The sequence below is a fragment of the Crassostrea angulata genome, chromosome 9 (assembly GCF_025612915.1).
Source record: "Crassostrea angulata isolate pt1a10 chromosome 9, ASM2561291v2, whole genome shotgun sequence".
Taxonomy (NCBI): Eukaryota; Metazoa; Mollusca; class Bivalvia; order Ostreida; family Ostreidae; genus Magallana; species Magallana angulata.
Genome location: NC_069119.1, coordinates 36,005,207 through 36,025,259, shown reverse-complemented (window position 1 = coordinate 36,025,259; position 20,053 = coordinate 36,005,207). Strand labels below are relative to the sequence as shown.

Sequence of the window (20,053 nt, the reverse complement as noted above, 5' to 3'; positions counted from 1 at the left end):
GCATGTACTTTAATTAGCGTAATTTAATATGCAATTTTTTGAAAACAAATATATATTTCCTATCATTTTGTAGAAATGTAAATATACTAGTAATTTGATATTGACAATTAAAACAATGCTGAAATTCTTAGGCAACGACAATTAATTTTGAAGGAATGGGTTGCAAAGACAATAAATGAATTATGAGTATTTTAATTATTGAATTTCCAAATAATTAAAAAAAATTATATGTCAACACCAACGTAGTTTTTCATTAACATTTTAGAGAAGAAAAAAAATATTTTAAATTAAATACTGTTTCAACACTTTTTCATCATCATTAATTGTTCATTCTAAAATTACTAAATAGTCTATTCCTATACATCTGCAGATCTAATGATCTAATTTCGGATGGCAGATCTACAGAGTTATCTTTTCTTGGGCGAAGAGATTGAGTGTCTGCAGCAGACAGCGGTTTAATGGGATAAAAACGCTTTTTACCGAGTTTATTAGGAATATTTCAATATTAACGTGTCCTACTTTCGATTCTTCCCTTGTGTATTCTTTATATATATCATAGGGTGTAGAGCGGATAGGATGCTACTGTTATCTCTGTCTGCTCTGTATACATTGTACATAGCGTCAGAACATACGCCCCTAAGATTGGGACTTGATAAAAGTGTTCATATGGATTTAATTTCATACAACCCATTCCTCAACAAAAGGAGATTTGATATCCCCAAGCGCTGTTATTTAATAGACTATTCATGGAGGAAGTGAATACGCAAATTTAAACAATTTTTTTTATAATCATGTGATGATCACGCACAAGAAAGAAACAGAGAAATACTAGCTTTTGTAGCTATAATGAACTAATAAAGGTATGTACATGTGCATAAGTTTCTATTTTTTTATGAATCACGTTTTATATAAAAGAGATAACATAGGTATGTTAAAAAATGGCTTGTTTATTTGTTTAGCAAACAAAGTGATGAAGTTCGAATTATCTCAGTAGATTACGGATCTTTCTTTAATGTTAAAGAATATCATTGAACAAATTGTATTATGGTATCATGATACCTTATTAACATATTAAACAATAATAAGAAGAAAATTGGGGTTTTTTTCTTTTAGAAGTCTCATAAAACAATTCTAACGTCTGAGCATGGACCCCCGGCGTAGTGCCCAAGATCTGTTACTCTGTGATCTCTGTGAGACCTCTGTCCCCCCTATGTACTGTGATATTTGTGACATACACTTGTGTACAGCTTGTGTTGGAGAACATATCTCTGATGAATCCAAAGAACACAAAGTGGTGTCATTTAAAAAGAAAGGGTCTATCAACAAATGTGAAAAACATTTCTTAAAAATATGTGAGCTTCACTGTGAACAATGTGATATTCCTATCTGTGTGCAGTGTGCTTCTTCAAAAGAACATGAAGGGCATATATTTGTTGATATGTTGAAAACACCCGAAAGCCAAAGGAAAATAGTGGAGAGAGATTTACAAGAATTAGAGGAATACATCTACCCTAAATATCAAGAGATTGCAGCTAACATCCCAAATAAGAAAGCTGATCTGAATAAAAATTCTCAGAAGTTAATAACTGCTATTGACGAACATGGAGCAGATTTACACAGAGAAATAGAAACCATGATACGAAAAGTGAAATCTGAACTTGATGAAATAGACTGTAAATATCTCACTGTTCTCAAGAAGCAGGAAGATGAAATCACATGCACTATGTCTGAAATCAAAGAGTGCATTGGTAATCTGAAGAAGATATTAGACTCAAACAATGACAGCCTTGTGTCTGCGTACAAATCAAGGAATGCTGAATTCAGAAGATTGCCTCCTAACCTCGACGTTTCTCTGCCAACATTTACCCCTCAAAAAATCAACAAAGAACAGATTTATGAACAGTTTGGTTCTCTGTCGGCGTTATCCATAAAAACCGAAAACCATGGCAACACAATGGATTATACAAGTCTTCAATCCTCTCCCCCGGACAGACCGCTTATTGATATACCTCAGATTATCACAGAAATAACCACTGTTTATGGAGGACTTAATAATCCTCTGCGCAGTGTTTGCTGTTTGTATGATAAAGAGATGTGGACTTGTGGTTGGGAAAACATCATCAGACTATACAATCCAAAAGGAGAACAAGTGAAGTCTATCCGAATCAAGCCCGGGAATTATCCATCGGACATAGAAGTGACAGGGAATGGGGATCTAGTTTATACTGATCACAAAGATAGTACTGTGAACATAGTGAGGGATAGAGAGATACAGACAGTGATCAGACTAGAGGGGTGGAAGCCTCGGGGTTTATGTACTACCAGTGTTGGTGAACTCCTTGTTATCATGTACAGTGAAGATAATAAACAAGTAAAAGTTGTGCGTTACTCTGGCTCCAAAGAGAAACAAAGTATTCAGTATGACGACAAAGGACGGCCTCTCTACTCACCTCATGGTTTGTTCTTTTTTGACTCTATGCTTGACAACATGAAGTACATTTGTGAAAACAGGAATCTAGATATATGCGTGTCTGACCGAAAAGCAAATGCCGTAGTAGTGGTCAATCAGGCCGGGAAACTCCGTTTTAAATACCATAGTTCCCACTCCTTCATCAGGAAAACATTGGATCCATTCGGTATCACCACAGACAGTCAAAGCCGTATCTTGGTAGCAGATTGCTGGAACAAACGTATCCACATCCTGGATCAGGACGGACAGTTCCTCCGCTACATAGACAGCTGTGATTTGATTTTTCCTTATGGTTTATGTGTCGATAGCAATGACAACCTCTTTGTTGCTGAGTTAAGGTCAGGTAAAGTGAAGAAAATTCAATATTGCATGTAGGAAATCCTGCTTGTTATTTAGGATGTATCATTCCTTTTTAACTGGTTATTTGTGAAGGAAACGGTATTACTGCATGCCTAAGATTTGAAAATTTGAGAATATGTTGTGCAACATAATTTAACTTTTTAAATCCCAGTGAAATTTTATCTCGAGGAAATCCGAGTCAGTAAGTTTATGATACACCCAATGTGCTAGGAAGATAAACAACGGGGCTGCCTTCAAGATCGTTGCAGCTGGCCTAGCCGCTAGGTCGTAGATATCGAAGTCCATTTAACGGACCGCTCGGTTAGCACGCTACATGTAGGTCTCAGATTTGAATTTGGAAATATTCAACTAAAGACTAATTACATCGACATAATTTGTTAATTTCACGCGGAAATATACATTTTAAAATTCATTAAAACTTTAAGGATGAACAAAACACCACTTAATAAATAGATTTCATGTTTGTTACTAAGTGGTAACTAAGGAAGCCATCTAGAATTTATTGCTTAGCTTTCCGTTCAACTACGTAGCCCTACATAGCTGCTGTGATCTTGAACTCAGTCCATATGAGTCGGTCATTACTGGGTATCATGTTACTTCGCATCATGTTAAAATTTGACCCTGAGATCGCGGCGGGGATGATTTTATTACGACTTTGACGTAACTTTAAATAGTAGTCATGTATGTAATGTTTTGGCAAATCAAAATAAACCTGTGTAAATTAAAGGTTTGTATGGAAGATTATTTGATACTGTAATTCATAACCAAAAAAAACAGACAATGAAGCTTTTGTTCGATGTGTTCTTAATTTGAGCTATCGAGGTCGAAAGTAATTCAAGTAGGGAAGAAAGTAGTCATAACAACAAATTTAATTTTTAAATAAATGTGTGGAAAGACAAATATATATTTAAGAAATTAATATTATACAACTAATTATTTTTTTCAACAGAATTTTTTACTAAATGTGCAAAGATATAATTTAGTTAAGTAGTTAAACTACCGGTATTTACTGTCTTTTTCCAATTTATCTTTGAGTTTTCTTTGACTCATTCAAATGTCAAATCTTAAACAAATGACAAAAATTCTGCTGGACATGGTGATATTTATTTGGTAAATAGTTTTTCTACAAAGTGTAAAAAGGTGTAAATCGAGTAATCTCTGGCATGTACACTTAATATATGTTCTTTTGTATTGTGTGTAAATTGTTTACTTATCAGTCTTTGATATCTGGCCTGGTTTGATAGAGGCTTAATCAATTATGCAATTTTATTGTATTTTCTACTTTTTGGGGTAAATTTGGGATAGCCCACGGCGGTGTACAGCTGTGTTGAGCTTTAGCAATTAGATGGGCTAGCTTTGAAAGTCAATTGTTTTGTCATCGAAAGGTTTATTCCTAAAATGGTAAATTTTCGCACATTTGTTATTTCCGTAATTTTAATACTAAATTTTGATTGGTCAGTAACCTGTAATCCAAAGGCGTAGGGTCGTCGCTGGAAATCTGACCTCCCTCGGTCACTTCCATGCGACGCTTCTTCGAATAAACTTGTATAAATTATTTTAAAGTATATTAATTATTTCCTCCTACTTTGGAATACAGGTATGTCTATCTTTATTTTATTTTTAACTGGTAGTTGATAAAAGTTTCAATTGCAAAAGACATTATAATAATTCACTGTTATATATTATATGTATGTTTGCATAAATAGTTTTTACTCTTTACAATCAAGTTTCTAAATTTGAGCTTTGTTATGCATGAAATAAGTCATTGTTTACATTAGCTAAGGGTTTTTATTTAATCGGAAACCCGTTGCGTTTCTTTATAGTTTTTGTTAAGGCATGTTTAGTAAAAGTAGTTTTGAATTTAGTAGATGTAGATTAAAGTTCGGTTAAAAATATTTTTGTTTATTGCATTTGATGCGTGGCAAATCATAATTTTGATTTAGCGCCATTTGTTTTTTTTTTATCTAAACGACTCTTTAGTAAGGCTTGTGGTAAAATGCTGATGATGGACCCTTCATTTTGGAGGGTCCAGAGTGGAAGGGGTGGATATTGGTGTGTCAATCTTAATGAAGACTCCGTTTGATATAAAAAAAAAGTTATATGTATATGCAAAAAGTTATTATTTCGGGAAACAAGTACGGGAAATATGTTTCGAGTAAATTGTAAGTTTCATTACGTTTAGACAAAGGTCACAGTCTCGTGCTGATGCTATTTAGACCTTTATCTTTCAATAATTTAATAATCGCTTAGGTTTTATTAAAGTTTTATATAACGATGTACCAAGTTCGAATTTCCTCTATTGTGAATTGTTGATCCTTTTATTTCGGTATAGATAGATTTGAAATGTTTTTCTTTTGCGTTAACTATTATAATTTTGTAAACAGTTAATTTAGATGTTATTTTATTATGATTGTTTATATCTCTATTACGGTCACCAGATTTTAGACTTATTATACGTAACTATAAGAAACTTTTGTAACTGGTGACTGTTGGTTTATAAGCACTTCCATGCGACGCTTCTTCAAATAAACTTGTATAAATTATTTTAAAGTATATTAATTATTTCCTTCTACTTTGGATTACAGCCACGACAGATAGGTCACTGATCTACGTCAGTAGAGCTGAAAAGGCAAAAAGTCACACCAAGCGAGTGTTATTCAAGAACTATTTTCCCCATTATAAGTGTAGCACACGTTAATCCAATAGAAGCGAAATTCAGACGTGTCACTTGAATAATTGTGTGAAAATTTAATGAAGAGTTTATACTATAATTTAAAATGTCAAAAATATAAACATATCTATATGAAACACGAATGTAAATAATAAAATGTTTCATTAAATCCGAAAATATTTTTCTTTTAAAATTTACTACACAATGCCCCTCTAAATATGATATAAATTGTAATATATATGAGAATGGTGGATTTATGATTAGATTTAAAAGCCTTTGAAATCACATCACTTTTTTTCGAATAAAAAGCATGATAAAATGAATATTGGAATCTTATGGGGTTTTTTTCTTTCTAACGCACGGTATTCAATTTGTCTCCAACGCTTTCGCAGATGCTTGAGGACAGGACCTATCCTTCCCCCTCCATCCCCCACCCCACAAGTATCTTAACGACGGGACTTTACTCAGTAATTCTTAAAACTGTCCTTAAGGAATGTCGTCTTAGTTTTATGGCCCCTGATCCTGCATCGTCCGAAATTACGGTCTGAAGAGTGCATATGTTTCTCCTATCTGTGCCTGCTTTAAGGCATAAAGTATCGTAAGGCTTCATCTGTTACGTCAACATATAACTTTTAAACAAGATTACGATTACAACAAAGAATATACGGCGGGTGTGATCAGAGAGCAGAGGATGCTCACTCCTCCTAGGCACCTGATATCACCTCTATATGTTGCTCTGTTTGGAATTTGTATTTTGTTTCATGGATTTTTGAGATGGTTCACGGTTTGTTATTGTTTTTCTTTCATAAAACTTAAACGACCTTTAAATGATATGAGAAAATCTTAGATAAGATAGTGAACTGGTGTAAATACACTTGCTGGATGACATCTCTTGTCCAGGGTTTTAACCTGTTTTAAATCAATGAATTCTGCAACAAGAATTTAATTATAAAATGGAAGCGATCTAAAAATGATTAGTCTTGCTTTTAAAATTATCTTGTGTCTGAAGATGACCCCTGGTCGTAGACCCATGATGTTACGGTATCATCTCTGTAAAGTCTTGCTTTCCTCGATACACTTTGACATTGTCAAATATGTGTAAAGCATGTGTGGGTGAATATCTATCGGATCTGATAAATAAACATAAATAAAAAAAAAAAAGTTGTACCTTTTGAAAAAGATGGAAGCTACCACTGAATATGTATACTTTGCTGTGAGGTTTGCGACATACTTTATACGGGATTATATTCGAACTGCATTATTTTCGCCATCCTACATCTGCAAATGGTGTCTCCCAGTATCGAATTAGCCAAGACATAATTTATGATTGATATTTTCTCTGATTAACACAGTAATTTAAAAAATTGTTTTAAATTCACTCAGATTTGAATTCAACCCCTAACAACAAGGGCGAAAGGGGCAAAAATAAAACGAGAGCGAATGTTTACCTCTATACAGTACACAGTACCAATCTGTGCTAGTGTGATATCACAGATATAGGTATTCAAGATAAACTTCTGGTAAACTCCTGTTATAGTGACTGACAATATCATTGGTCCGTTAACATGTTACCCAGTCCGTTATAAGCAGAACACACTATTGAATTTTCTGATCGTTTTTGTCCGGTGTCCATCTTATGCAAAATCTTTATGGTAGGTTTTGGAGATGTTTAAACAGTTTGTAATTGAGGACTATTGAAACACAAGGAAAAAGGATGTAATACAGTTAACACAAATTTGACGTAAAACTTCTGAATTTTGCTCACAATTAAAATAACTTCATAAATGAGATAAATCTATAGATACTTTTGTAAGAATAATGCTTTAAATCGCTGAAATGTTTTGGATATTGAAAAGTCATACTGATATCTTATTTCCTTTATTTTAATCTAAATTAGGAATTTTACAACAGTTAAAAAAAGTCATACCTGCAGAACTAATTCATTTGAACATTTGAAAATTAACGGGAAAATCAGAATGAGTTGCCAAAATTGATTTCAGTCACTTTCTGGGGGTTTTTTCAGCAGCAATTAAAAGTCTTAAGAAGTAGCTTATCACTTCTTTTTGGATCAGTGTGTGTAGAGTCTAAATCAAGTTTGAAGGTTTATCGAGATGTAACCATCCCCTACCCCCCCCCCCCTCCCAAAAAGCGATGGATCCTTAAGTTAAGATAAGACATTGCTGATAGAAGAAATAAAATTATACATTTGCAAGTACTCTTTATATGGCTGTGTACGCAAATTAGTTCCCATATTGTGTGAATTCCTTATTTTTCGCGAGTACTTAATTCAGCGACTCCACTGTTCTGTATAAAATCTTGATATAAAATTAATTGCAAGCACAATTTGATTGGTGAATTTCATATACATGTATATGTACTGTAGTTCAAAACTGTCTAAAAATCATCTGCAAGAGTTGCTTCTCGCATTTTACGCGGAAATGAATTCTTTGGTCTACAGAACATGCATATTAGTTATTATTATTTTTGACGTGCAATCTGTAAGATATTTTTTCATTAGTTATATAGGACAATGTATTGTTCATTTTAGATACTTATATGTTAAAAATATAGATTCATAATCATATAGTATTAAAATTATAATAAAAATCAAACCATGGTAAAACAGATAAAATATACGTTGCAATGTTATTAAATGAATTTTCCCGCAACGTCAAACTTTTACTACACAAGGCAATTATTGTTCATGACGACACAAGCTAAAAACAGCGTCATATGACATAAAAACATATTAATTGTTCTCATTTAGACATTAAATGCATGTGTAAAAGGAATCATTATGTACACAAAAAATTTCCCAACTCCTCTTTCCTAGTTAGTTAATTAATTCTAAAGATAAGCCTGTCTAAAAGACACCATGTACTTATCAATTATGTTTTTTGTACCCTAAACATTTGTAAAATGTATCTTTATATTATGACCTCTCTCTTTGGTGTATGATAAATTCTAAAGATAAACATGTCATAAAGACACCGTGTAATAATTAATTATGGTTTTTTTTTACCTTCTAATCTCTAGCATGTATTCTGTGTATTATTATTAAAGCTGACATGAATTCATAAATACGCATTATTTCCCTTTTATCTCCGACTACCGCCATATTTGTTGTCGAATTCTATTGTTCTGCTCATCGCTACACACCCCCTATATAAGCTGAGAGCACTATTCATGCTTCACCGCATTCAGGTATTTCATGCACCCGAACACGTTGCCTTGGACGAAAAGACGTGTAGAAACGCGTTTTGTAGAAAAATAAAATGACAACCACTGCACTGGCAAGATATATCCAATACACGATGAAACAAGACAGGCTGAAATCCAGGCGCAGATAGTTATAAAATTCCTCGATACTTGTGGACCGTTTTCCTGTGTATGTTATAACATCGCACATGCGCAAACAACACACTGCGGCAGATCGAGCAATGTCAATGATCGTATGGATTTTAGAAACGGTGGAACGGATGGAAACGATGTTACATTGTCATTTTCTTGGATTTACTTTCATTTATATACTGTGTTCGATGTAGTGCCGCCGGGGTTTATTAAAAAGACGCAGACGTTATTCACTCTGTATGAAAGACACACGTGTTCGATGTGAATGCGTTGTGAGGCAGCACTGTATGTGCAAAATGATACAGTTATCTGGAAAATCCTTTCACAGAATGAACATATTTTGTATTTCATTGATTGTTGTTTTCTTTATTCTTTACTACAAACATTTTACTACAATGTGTAGTTCATGCATTTATAAGTCCGTGCAGCCTGAATGCCTCGATCGGAAAGCAACCGACCGTAACTTTCTCAACCGATATATATACCCAAGTGGCAGTAGAGGAGCGATCGAAACTAATATGGCGACCAAATGCTTTTATGAATTCATGTCAGCTTTAAATTCCATTTGCCTAATGCAGCATTCACAGTGTTTAAAACAAGTGTTTCATTTATGTTTCATTTGATTTGTACCTCAATTGATATAAATTGCTATTAGCCTATATGGTAAAATATAAAAAATACCAGATAATTCTGTAGCAAGGAGAGGAAAATCTGTATTAACTTTTAAAAAATTGTCTTATCCTTTTGACATCTTCATGAAAATATGTTCAATTCAATTCAATTCATGCAACATTAAAGTTTAACCTTCAGCACATATGTTTTCTTTATCATGTTTTCGAAGAAAACATCTTCAATGTATGATTATTATTATATGCATTTACATGTATTTAGAATTGAAGTATGCAGATGGAAAAAATCCATCATGATGCGAAGCCATCTGAAAACCGTTCTACAGATAAAAAAATCAATTCGCACAAGCCTTAGCATCGTGAACATACATGTACAAGACACACTTGTGGTTTAAACTTACTTGATAGATATTGGACGTACTTCATTCATTCAAAACATAAAACCAGATCATTTTGATTTCAAAATAATAACAACGAGAGCAGCTGCACAAAAGTCGCTGAAACTTGAAGTGTTGATGTTTTTTGGTCTTGAATGTCTTGTAAATTCATATTAAAAAAATTATTCTTTAATATTCAAGGCTTTTTTGAAGTTCCGATTATTATTTTTATTTTTTAAATTTTGTTAGACATATGAGCAAGTCGGCATTTTAATATGACATGATATCTAAAGAACATAATTTGTTATCCCTTTAAAAACTATTGATTTGTTGAATTAAGCCTAAAGATCGACCCATGACCGGTGAAAGTTTACTATTGAAACCACGTTTACCATTGAAACCACTTTGACAGACTGTTCCCATCTTCAAAAATTTACTAACAAGGTCGAAAAAAGAGTGTATTTTAAGCCGGACGGAATGTTAAAATTTATTTAACAATTGATAATCATGACGTTTTGGTTGATTTCAGAATTTACATCCATAAAGTATAAAGGGTACACCCTCTTTTTATATAGATTTACAATTGTTACTGGGTTAGAACTTCTAGAATATTAATTTGATTTTTTAATGCTTAATATGAGCACCGGCCTTTATTGTACGCCTTTTGCTCTAGTAAAAGACTTCAATTTGCATTATTTGGTTTTTGCCAAGATGATCATAATTATTTTATATGGGTATGATTTTGTCCCCAGTTATCCATTGGTGTGACAAGTCAGGTTTGGTTCATTTTCCATGCATAATTTTCCAGCTTTGAAAGATAATCTCAACCTTCAAAACCTTTGTCTTATTTTTTAGGTGGGTAAAACATTTATGCAGCTACTTTCGATCTTAAAGTGAAGTAATACTAAAGTGTGTGGCTTATTTTGCACGTCAGCATAAACATGTTTCATATTATTTGTCTTGCAACTGAAGAGAACTTTTTAAAATTCAATACATAAGTCAGAGGTGTAATACACTGTATATTGATATACCCATGTCAAAGCTAAACACAAAAAGTTGATATGCAACTGGAAACGCAACCATATATCAAGAAAATTAGTGTTAATTTAAGAGGCAGATATACGCCACCATAGTGAAACATATAACTGCGCAATATTTAATCATACTACTCGAAATATTATATCAATCTTTATCAATATACCACATGATATTTGAACTAGACTAGGAAGAACAACACGTTGGATTGTAGAGGTTCGTTTTTTATTACTATTTTTGACATAAATGCAAAAAGAAATATTTTTACAAATGATTGTTTATATGTTCGATTAGCAGAGTATATAACACATATTTTCAAAATCAGTTTTTAAAAGTTCAGATTCTATGTATTTCAAAAAACAATACAAAAATGTTTTTGTGCAGCTACAAGACGTTTATGTAAACTGCAGATCGATTAAACCGCTGTCTTGCATTAGAAAAACATGCATTTTAAACTATTGAACAGATAAGAAAACTTGACAAAAATTTTCTCGTCTTTTACAGAATATCTTTGAATCCAATCTAAGTATCTAGCCATGAACCCCCGTTGTAGTGCCCAAGATGTGTTACGATGTCATCTCTGCGAAACGCCGGGTCCACCTCTTTACTGTGACATGTGTTACGTACATTTATGTACAACCTGTGGGGGACAACATATCTTAGATGAAACGGAACACAAAGTGGTGCCGTTTAAAATGCGTGGATCTTCTACCGTATGCCCTAAACATTCCTCGAAAATATGTGAACTTAACTGCGAACAATGCGACATTCCTATCTGTGTACAGTGTGCTTCTTCCAAAGAACATCAAGGTCATGAATTTGTTGACATGGCCAAAACACTAAAACGACGAAAGAAAGTCTTGGAGAGAGATTTACATGAACTGGAAAACTACATTTATCCGAGATATCAAAATACTGCCGCCACTCTCCTAGTTCAGAAAGCTGATTTAAATGAAAACTGTAAGAAACTGACAACTGCTATTGACGAACATGGAGCAGATTTGCACAGAGAAATAGACAGCATTATACAGAAAATGAAATCTTATCTTGATGAAATGAAATCCAAACACCTGGCTGTCCTAAATAAACAGGAATACGAAACCACAAGCGCCATTTCGGAAATTACACAGAGCATTGCTGATCTGAAGACTTTACTGGACTCCAATGATGTCAGCCGAGTCGCAGCCTACAAATCAAGGAATGTTGAGTTTAGCAGATTGCCTCCTAAACTTACAATTTCTTTACCTAGATTTACCCCACAGATGATTAATAAAGAACTGCTATATGAACAATTTGGTACTTTGTCTTTGCTCTCTGTAAAAACAGAAGAGCCAGAAGAGCATTACGTCACAATAGATTTGCCCGCTGCCGAGCCCTCTCCCTCGGCCAGACAGTTCATTGATGTACCAAGGATTATGACAGAAATAAAAACTGAGTATAGACAATACCAACTACGTAGTGTGTCCATTCAGAGTGAATACAAAATATGGACGTGTGGTGGTGATGACAAAATCATGAGACTGTACAACATTCAGGAAGAATTAGTGAAATCAGTCCAAACCAAATCAAGAAACGGACCAACAGACATAGCGGTGACATCGAGCGGACATCTTGTTTATACCGATCAGAAAGATAGAACTGTAAACATAGTGAAGGATAAAAAGATAAAGAATATAATCAAACTACGGGGTTGGAGGCCTGTCAGTATATGTAGTACCTCCTCTGGTGACCTCCTGGTTGTCACTGTAAGCGACGATTGGAGTCAAACAAGAGTTATGCGTTACTTAAGCTCCAAAGAGAAACAATGTATACAGTACAATGACAATGGACAGCCTCTTTATTCACCTGGAAGCTCTTTTAAATACGTCTGTGAGAACAGGAATCTTGATGTATGTGTATCTGACATTGACGCCCATGCAGTAGTTGTGGTAAATCAGGTTGGAAAATTCCGATTCTCATATATTGGCCATGCCACTAGTACCACGCGACCATTCAATCCACGTGGCATTACTACAGACAGCCAGAGTCGCATCTTGATCGCTGACTGGGACAATCGTATCCACATTATTGATCAGGACGGACAATTTCTTCGTTACATTGATAACTGTAAATTGCAGAGTCCGTACGGTTTATGTGTTGATACAAGTGATAACCTTTTTGTGGCTGAAAACGACGCGGGAAAAGTAAAGAAAATCCAATATCTGGTGTAAACATATTTCTAGAGAAAGCTTCACAAATATATAATATCATTACACAAGTGCCTTACATTTTTAAAAACATTACCACGTAGCCAGTGTTGAGGATTTTAAACAAATCACGGAGGATCGTTTTGCGTCTTCTTGCGTAAAATTAAATGCATTATAAGATCATCAAAAACCTAATAAAAATTCCAGTAGCATCATGACCAGGATATTGTCATATAAGAAGCAAGTAACATCTTCTTCAACGTACCGTGACCTACATGTATACAGGTTTTCTGAACCATCTACTAATATGTATTCCATTAAACAATAGAACAGCCTGCCAGAACACTTTAAAATCCGTGTGCTAGCGAAGTTTGCTTTTAGTTATTTAGACTCATACATCGCACTATCAACAACTTTCAATAATATAAGAGCAAACTGTTCCTCGATAAAATGCAAATACAATTAAACATATCAGCATAAAAGTGGATAAAAATGTAATGTTAATCAGTTAACCAGTAGTCATTCCTAACTTTCAAAAATCATAATGAAGATGTTGTTTATATAATAGTTATTTTTTAAAATCAGATAACCTGCTAACCTGATCTTCATTATAACTCAAATCACGTACCTTGTTGTGATGAAGATAATTCCAAAAGGATTTTATTAATTTTCCTGATAAATTCAAATTCACAGAAATCCACCTGGCATATCATGTCACGAACCATTTTTAATACATAGGAAATACAGATGCTTCTGTTTAGATGTCTCTTGTAATTAATTTTTTGTTATATATTTGTTTAATAAAAGCTTTTCAAATACGCACATTTCCTTTTTTGAAATTGCCCAAAGCTTTGATGAATAAGTGAAGACTTATCTAAGGATTTTTTTAATGTAAAAACCACTTGATGCAAAAATACATTTTTCGGACTTTTGACCAAAAAATGAAAACGTGTCACTAAGGTCATAGAGAATTAAATAGCAGGACATGTATCTTAAAGAAAATATATTGAGGTTTCAAGATATTTATCGAAAACTAGAGCATCATATTAATAGACTTATCTCATAACTTTGAGCCTTGATGTTATGACCATTTATTTTAAAAGTGTATTTGAAGACTATAAGACTATAAAAAAAAACACACAAAAAATACCAAAAAGTTTGATTGTTACTCTCAAAACTAATTGGAGTCGTCTTGAAACAAAATCATAATTTTGAACGCAAAATCGACAGGTTCTTTAATGTAACGAAAAGTTTTGCCATTTTATTTGTAATGCCATTGCAAACAAGTTTTAAAAATTTAAAAAAATACAGAATAACACAACTGCGGACAAAAATGAATGAACGGATAAATATACGGACTGTGATTAATATCTAATGCAAGAGGGATAATATTATTTTAGTTTATGATCATAAAAACATGTTTAATATAGATTTTCTCCAATCAATTGTTAGCAAAACAACCTAACGTTAAGATTCAGGTATTTTACTTTTAAAACTGTTACAGTATTGTTAGATATTTTAAATAAATTATTACACAGTTTTTAAGCTTGACTTAGATAATCTTAAACTTCAATAATTGAAACCAAAATATCAACAAACGAGTATATGTATAGTGTTAATGATGAGATATGGTTATATTGAATGTGCTCAATCTCAGACTGAACTAAACAAGATAATTTAAAAAAAACAGAAGAAAAGATACATGTAACTTAACCTCTCTATTCTGTTCATATTTCAATTTAAGTGGAAAAAATTACTTTTTAGTGGATTCGATCCAGCGACCACAAAATCAAAAAGATCTCTGCGTTACCACTAGGCCACGCATATAACATTTTCAACAGATGCATTTTCAATATATATGGCTATAAGCATGAATGTATTAGAAAAGACACTAATTGAAATATTTGTATAATTTTCAGTACGAAGACCACGTTCAACCAAAACTAATTCAATGTGAACGTGTACTACAATACCTGTAGAACATAATTTTAATCGGATGTCTTTGGTTCACAGTGCTTCAAATAGTCAAATATCCAATTTTTTATCGTATACTAACTACTTTCCTTTATATCCCTAACAAAACCTGAATATTTTAATGATGTCTTGTAAGAAAATTAAGACTCTTAGAGTATGGTGATTGTGTAATTTGCGTTTCTTTGAATTTATCTAAACTAAATTTTGTATAATATTGAAAATGTCTGATGTTTGCAAAAGGCTATATTTGAGGCCAAATCGTATATTAAGGGCACTATACCTCTTGAGGATAAAATTAAGCTGCGAAAATATCTTGAACTTAACAGTTATTCTAATTACTTACATATGATTATATTCACATAAAATATGTAAAACTATCTTGCACAAATTTTAAAGAATTTCAAAGTTTTACAATAATTTGACATCACAGAAAACATGATCTACTAATAAATACACAAGTTGAGATATAAAAAAAGAAGGTTGAGCTGGTGCATTAGTGGCTAGATCCCCTATCTTACATCTACATGTATATGCAGTAGATCTCCGAGGATCTATTATGCCAAGCATTTCGTTGTACTAACTTTAGAACACTAATTAAAATTTTCTATATAAAAGACCGGTTTATGGTACGAATAAAAAATGATCCTAATAATTTAGCGTTATTGAACATGGCTGAGGATCGGAGATCGTTAAATGAGATAATCATATTAACTTGGAACTTGACAAAATGAAAGTGTCAAAATTTTTATGTCATCGAATATTCCACAACATTTTTTTTTAATTTAAAGACTGGTTGAAACGTGCATGCTTATATCTCTTAAACAGCCAATGTTGTGATCTTTCAAAGTTCAAAGTCTGATTCTATTTTTTTTAACTCACAGATAAAGGTTGCAAGTAAGCAGATAAGAAATAGCAACAGCGACCTACATAGTTTTAGTGTTCCCAATTTAGCGACCATTTGAAGAGCTTTTACTAACGTTTAACTATTGTAATTAGATTATTCTTTTTAAAAAGTCTTTTTTAAAGAATTGAAACTTGCACTATTATACCAGGGTCAATAAAAAAAGGAAGACAATGTGACTGTCTATTACATATTTTTCATATAAGTAAAAATTAAAAATAAACATATGCAGCAAAATTAAATAATTCGTATTTTTTATGGACCCTCGTATGAAGTATTTTTATAATTGTAAAATGTAGGTTCCCCTAACTTATGTTTCATCATGTGTCATGAATTATTAATATTCATTATCATGCCCTATAATAACTCTTTATAAAAAGTCTTTTATGTTTTTAGAATACTCTCTATCATTCACTTTTGATGACACATGGAAAATTCACCAATTGGGATAGAACACCACCAGTATTTAATAAAGATGGAACAGGGTAAAATAAATGAAAAAGAACGAAGTGAAAAGCTAACAGTTAGGTGCAATAAATTCATGTTAAGCACTCGTTTTAAAGCTAATAAGTAATTGATCACTGTAAACATTTTAAAATATGACTTCCCTTATCAAACATCAAACAATATCAAAACTCTGGCCTTTTCGACGTTATCCAAGTCGTTGCAAATTGTATTACATAAAATTTGATATCGATCATGATATTTATCTTTAATATGAAACAGTGCCTTGCCAATAAATTGAAAAGTAATTTGATGTAGGGCTCAGGAATGTGTCAAGTACTGCTGTGAATTTTATACCTGTTCTAAAGATTACGTGACGGACTGAACTAGGAAGTATGGCAAGAGGAACATCGTGTTATTTTCTGGAGAAATGCAGTTTCATTTTTCAGGAAAGAGGTTTGTCAGAAAACAAAAATAACGTTGTTAATATTTAATTGAAGAAATACTATCTTCAATTTATTACTGTGTATTTTATTGGAGAATATTTCATTTTTGACGTAAAGCGTCACCATTAAAAAGGATTTTGTGCAGTTATATAAATTGAAAATAAACTCTAACAATATTGACTGAACAAAATAACATTTTTGTCATTATCATAATGATTCATTTTAGAACTCTAGTTGTCTAAACATGGACACTACTGGTAATTGGGCCCAGGATGTGTTACGGTGTGATCTCTGTGAGGCTCCGAGCCCTCCTAAGTACTGTGACATTTGTGATTTACATCTGTGTACATCTTGTGTTAAAGAGCATCTTTTTGATGAATCCACAGAACATAAAGTTGTGCCAATTGAATTGCGGGGATCAACAAATTCATGCCTTATACACGCCATAAAAATATGTGAACAGTACTGTCAAGAATGCAACATACCTATCTGCACGATGTGTACTTCCTCTACAACACACAAAGATCATGAACTAGTTGACATTTTGGAAACAATAGAAAGCAAGAAAAGTGTCTTAGAGAGAGATTTACATGAACTGGAGAGATACATTTATCCCAAATATCATGTAATTGCATCTCATTTCTCTTACCAAATGGTTGATTCGAATAAACACTTCAAGAATTTGATACCGGTTATTGACCAACATGGAGAAGACTTGCACAAAGAAATAGACTTCGCTATTCAGAAACTAAAATCTGACCTTGACGAGATGGACTCCAAATACCTGGCTGTCCTAAACAAACAAGAGAATGAAATCACGAGAACACTTTCTAATATAAAACAAAGCATTGATAAGATTAGGAAATTACTTATCTCCAATGATCTCTGTCTTCTTTCTGCCTACAAATCAAGGAATGCTGAATTAAGAAGATTGCCTCCCGCACTTATAATTACTTTACCAAGTTTTACACCACATGAGAACACGAAAGAACAAATTTATCAGCATATTGGTACTTTGACAGAGTTATCCGTTAAAATAGAAGAACATGGCTACACAATGGATTTTCCAGGTGCTCAGTCCTTCCCCGCGGATAGACCGCTCATTGACGTACCAAGGGTCCTTAACGAAATAAAAACGCAATACGGAGAGTATAAACTACGTAGTGTATCCTGTATTGATGATGACGATATATGGACGTGTGGCGTTGATGATAAAATGATAAGACTCTACAACCTGCACAGGGAACTAACATTTAGTTCAATTGAAACCACGTCAGGAAACTGGCCAACAGATATAGTACGGAAAAGTAGCGAGGATCTTTTTTATATCGATAAAAAAAATAGAACAGTGACCAATGTGACGTACATAGAATGTGAATATGAATTTGAATATTTTCGGACGAACATCAATCTACAGGAATGGAGACCTCTTAATGCCTGTTGTACCTCATCTGGGGACCTTCTTGTTGTCATGGACAATGATAATTACATGTATGAACAAACAAAAGTTGTGCGTTACAGTGGTTTCACAGAAAAACAAAGTATTCAGTATAATGACAAGGGACAGCCTCTTTATTCATTTAGTGAATATCTATACAACAAATACATCACTGAGAACAAGAACCAAGATATTTGTGTATCTGACAATAAAGCCGGTGCAGTTGTAGTGGTCAACCAGGCCGGAAAACTTCGATTTATGTACACTGGTAGTCACTGTTCCGATAAGAAATTATTTAGCCCACTGGGTATCGCTGCAGACAGCCAGAGTCGGATCATTACAGCAGACTTTAGCAATGACTGTATTCACATCCTGGATCAGGACGGTCAGTTCCTCCGCTTCATTGACAACTGTGCCTTATCGAGTCCATACAGTTTATGTGTGGATACAAGTGATAACCTCTTTGTGGCCGAGAACGGTACGGGCATAGTGAAAAAAATCCAGTACAACCGAATACAGAAATATCTGGCTGATTGCAACATGTACCGACCGATTGAGCTGGTAATTCTCTCGTATTGCACAAAATTGTAGAAAAAATGTAGTTAATTAAGAAATAACAGCAAGTAGGACAGTCCACAGGGATATGAACAAAGTTGGCCACGTTATCAAATGCTGTGAAACCGAAAAGCTTCTGAGAAATTTTGAACTCGTACTACCGGAGCTGTTAAAAATTTCTATATAACCGTGTTTTATGCCTAAAACGATGAAACCATAAAACTGTATGCGGGTGTGGTAATTTATGTAACGTCATTAAAAAGTTCATACAGAACTGAACGTTTTTGATATTCTACAGATTTATATAAAGAATATTTCCAAATGTACTAACTATATTACTATATACATGTATTAGAAAAATAAATTGACTTTCTATCCCCAACAAATATTAAGTATTTTTTATTTTGTTTTTATTAATTTATAGCCATTAGGAATAAATTGACTGTTCGATGACTTATTTTTATTTCATATTTATTCATTTTCTGACTTAAGTACCGATGTTTGCTTCAAAGAATTGAACTTATTAACACAATTTCCTCAATCAGGATCCTCGGTATGCTTAAAAAATTACAGAATTCAACAATCCATAAAAGCATGTGAACCAAGTTTAGTACAGTGTCATTACATTGTCTTAACTTATGCTTACATTGGACACTTTAAAAAAATATACAAGTATTTGGTGATAAAATTGTCTTTTAATTTTGGGAAAATATTGTACATATGTTAAATATACTTTCACTAGTAGAAAGGTTTTCTTATACAAATTCGTAATTTTCTTAATTACATTCAAACATAACAAATCATACATGTAGATAGCATTATATTCTCTTACACAGAATTACATGCAAGTGATTCTGATCACTTGGTCTTTAATAACGTACCAATTTAAACATCAAATTAATTATTCTCCTCTTCAATGTTCTTATTCACTTATGGAGGGATATTCAGTAAATAATAAGCTTAAACTATTGTATCTTTTGACCAAAAAAAATGTAGCAGTGCAAACATCACAATAATTCAATGTACATGCCTGTATTTCTAAAAAGCCAGGCCACCTATGGAGGAAGGTTCGTCCTTCATCTCGTTTTTAATACTCGCAGTTGATCGACTTAATACTCATGATAAAACTTACAGAGGGATACTTTTTAATGATCAAACTTTAAACTTTGGTTTCTTTTAAACAAGAGGCCTATGAGCCACAATACTCATCCGCACA

At 33.1% G+C, this 20,053-nt stretch overlaps 2 protein-coding genes across 2 annotated transcripts; both read left to right on the top strand.

Moving 5' to 3' along the window:
- Positions 1–71: 71 nt before the first annotated feature.
- LOC128162312 (uncharacterized) lies at positions 72–13,914 on the top strand. Its single transcript, XM_052825463.1, has 3 exons — positions 72–860; positions 1,114–2,841; positions 11,408–13,914. Exons 2-3 carry the CDS (start codon positions 1,145–1,147, stop codon positions 13,101–13,103), a joined length of 3,393 nt encoding a protein of 1,130 aa, XP_052681423.1. The 5' UTR covers positions 72–860; positions 1,114–1,144; the 3' UTR covers positions 13,104–13,914.
- A 3,582-nt stretch (positions 13,915–17,496) lies between these two features.
- On the top strand, positions 17,497–20,002 carry LOC128164110 (uncharacterized). Its single transcript, XM_052827856.1, has one exon. The coding sequence runs from the start codon at positions 17,497–17,499 to the stop codon at positions 18,871–18,873; it is 1,377 nt and encodes a 458-aa protein (XP_052683816.1). The 3' UTR covers positions 18,874–20,002.
- Positions 20,003–20,053: the final 51 nt, after the last annotated feature.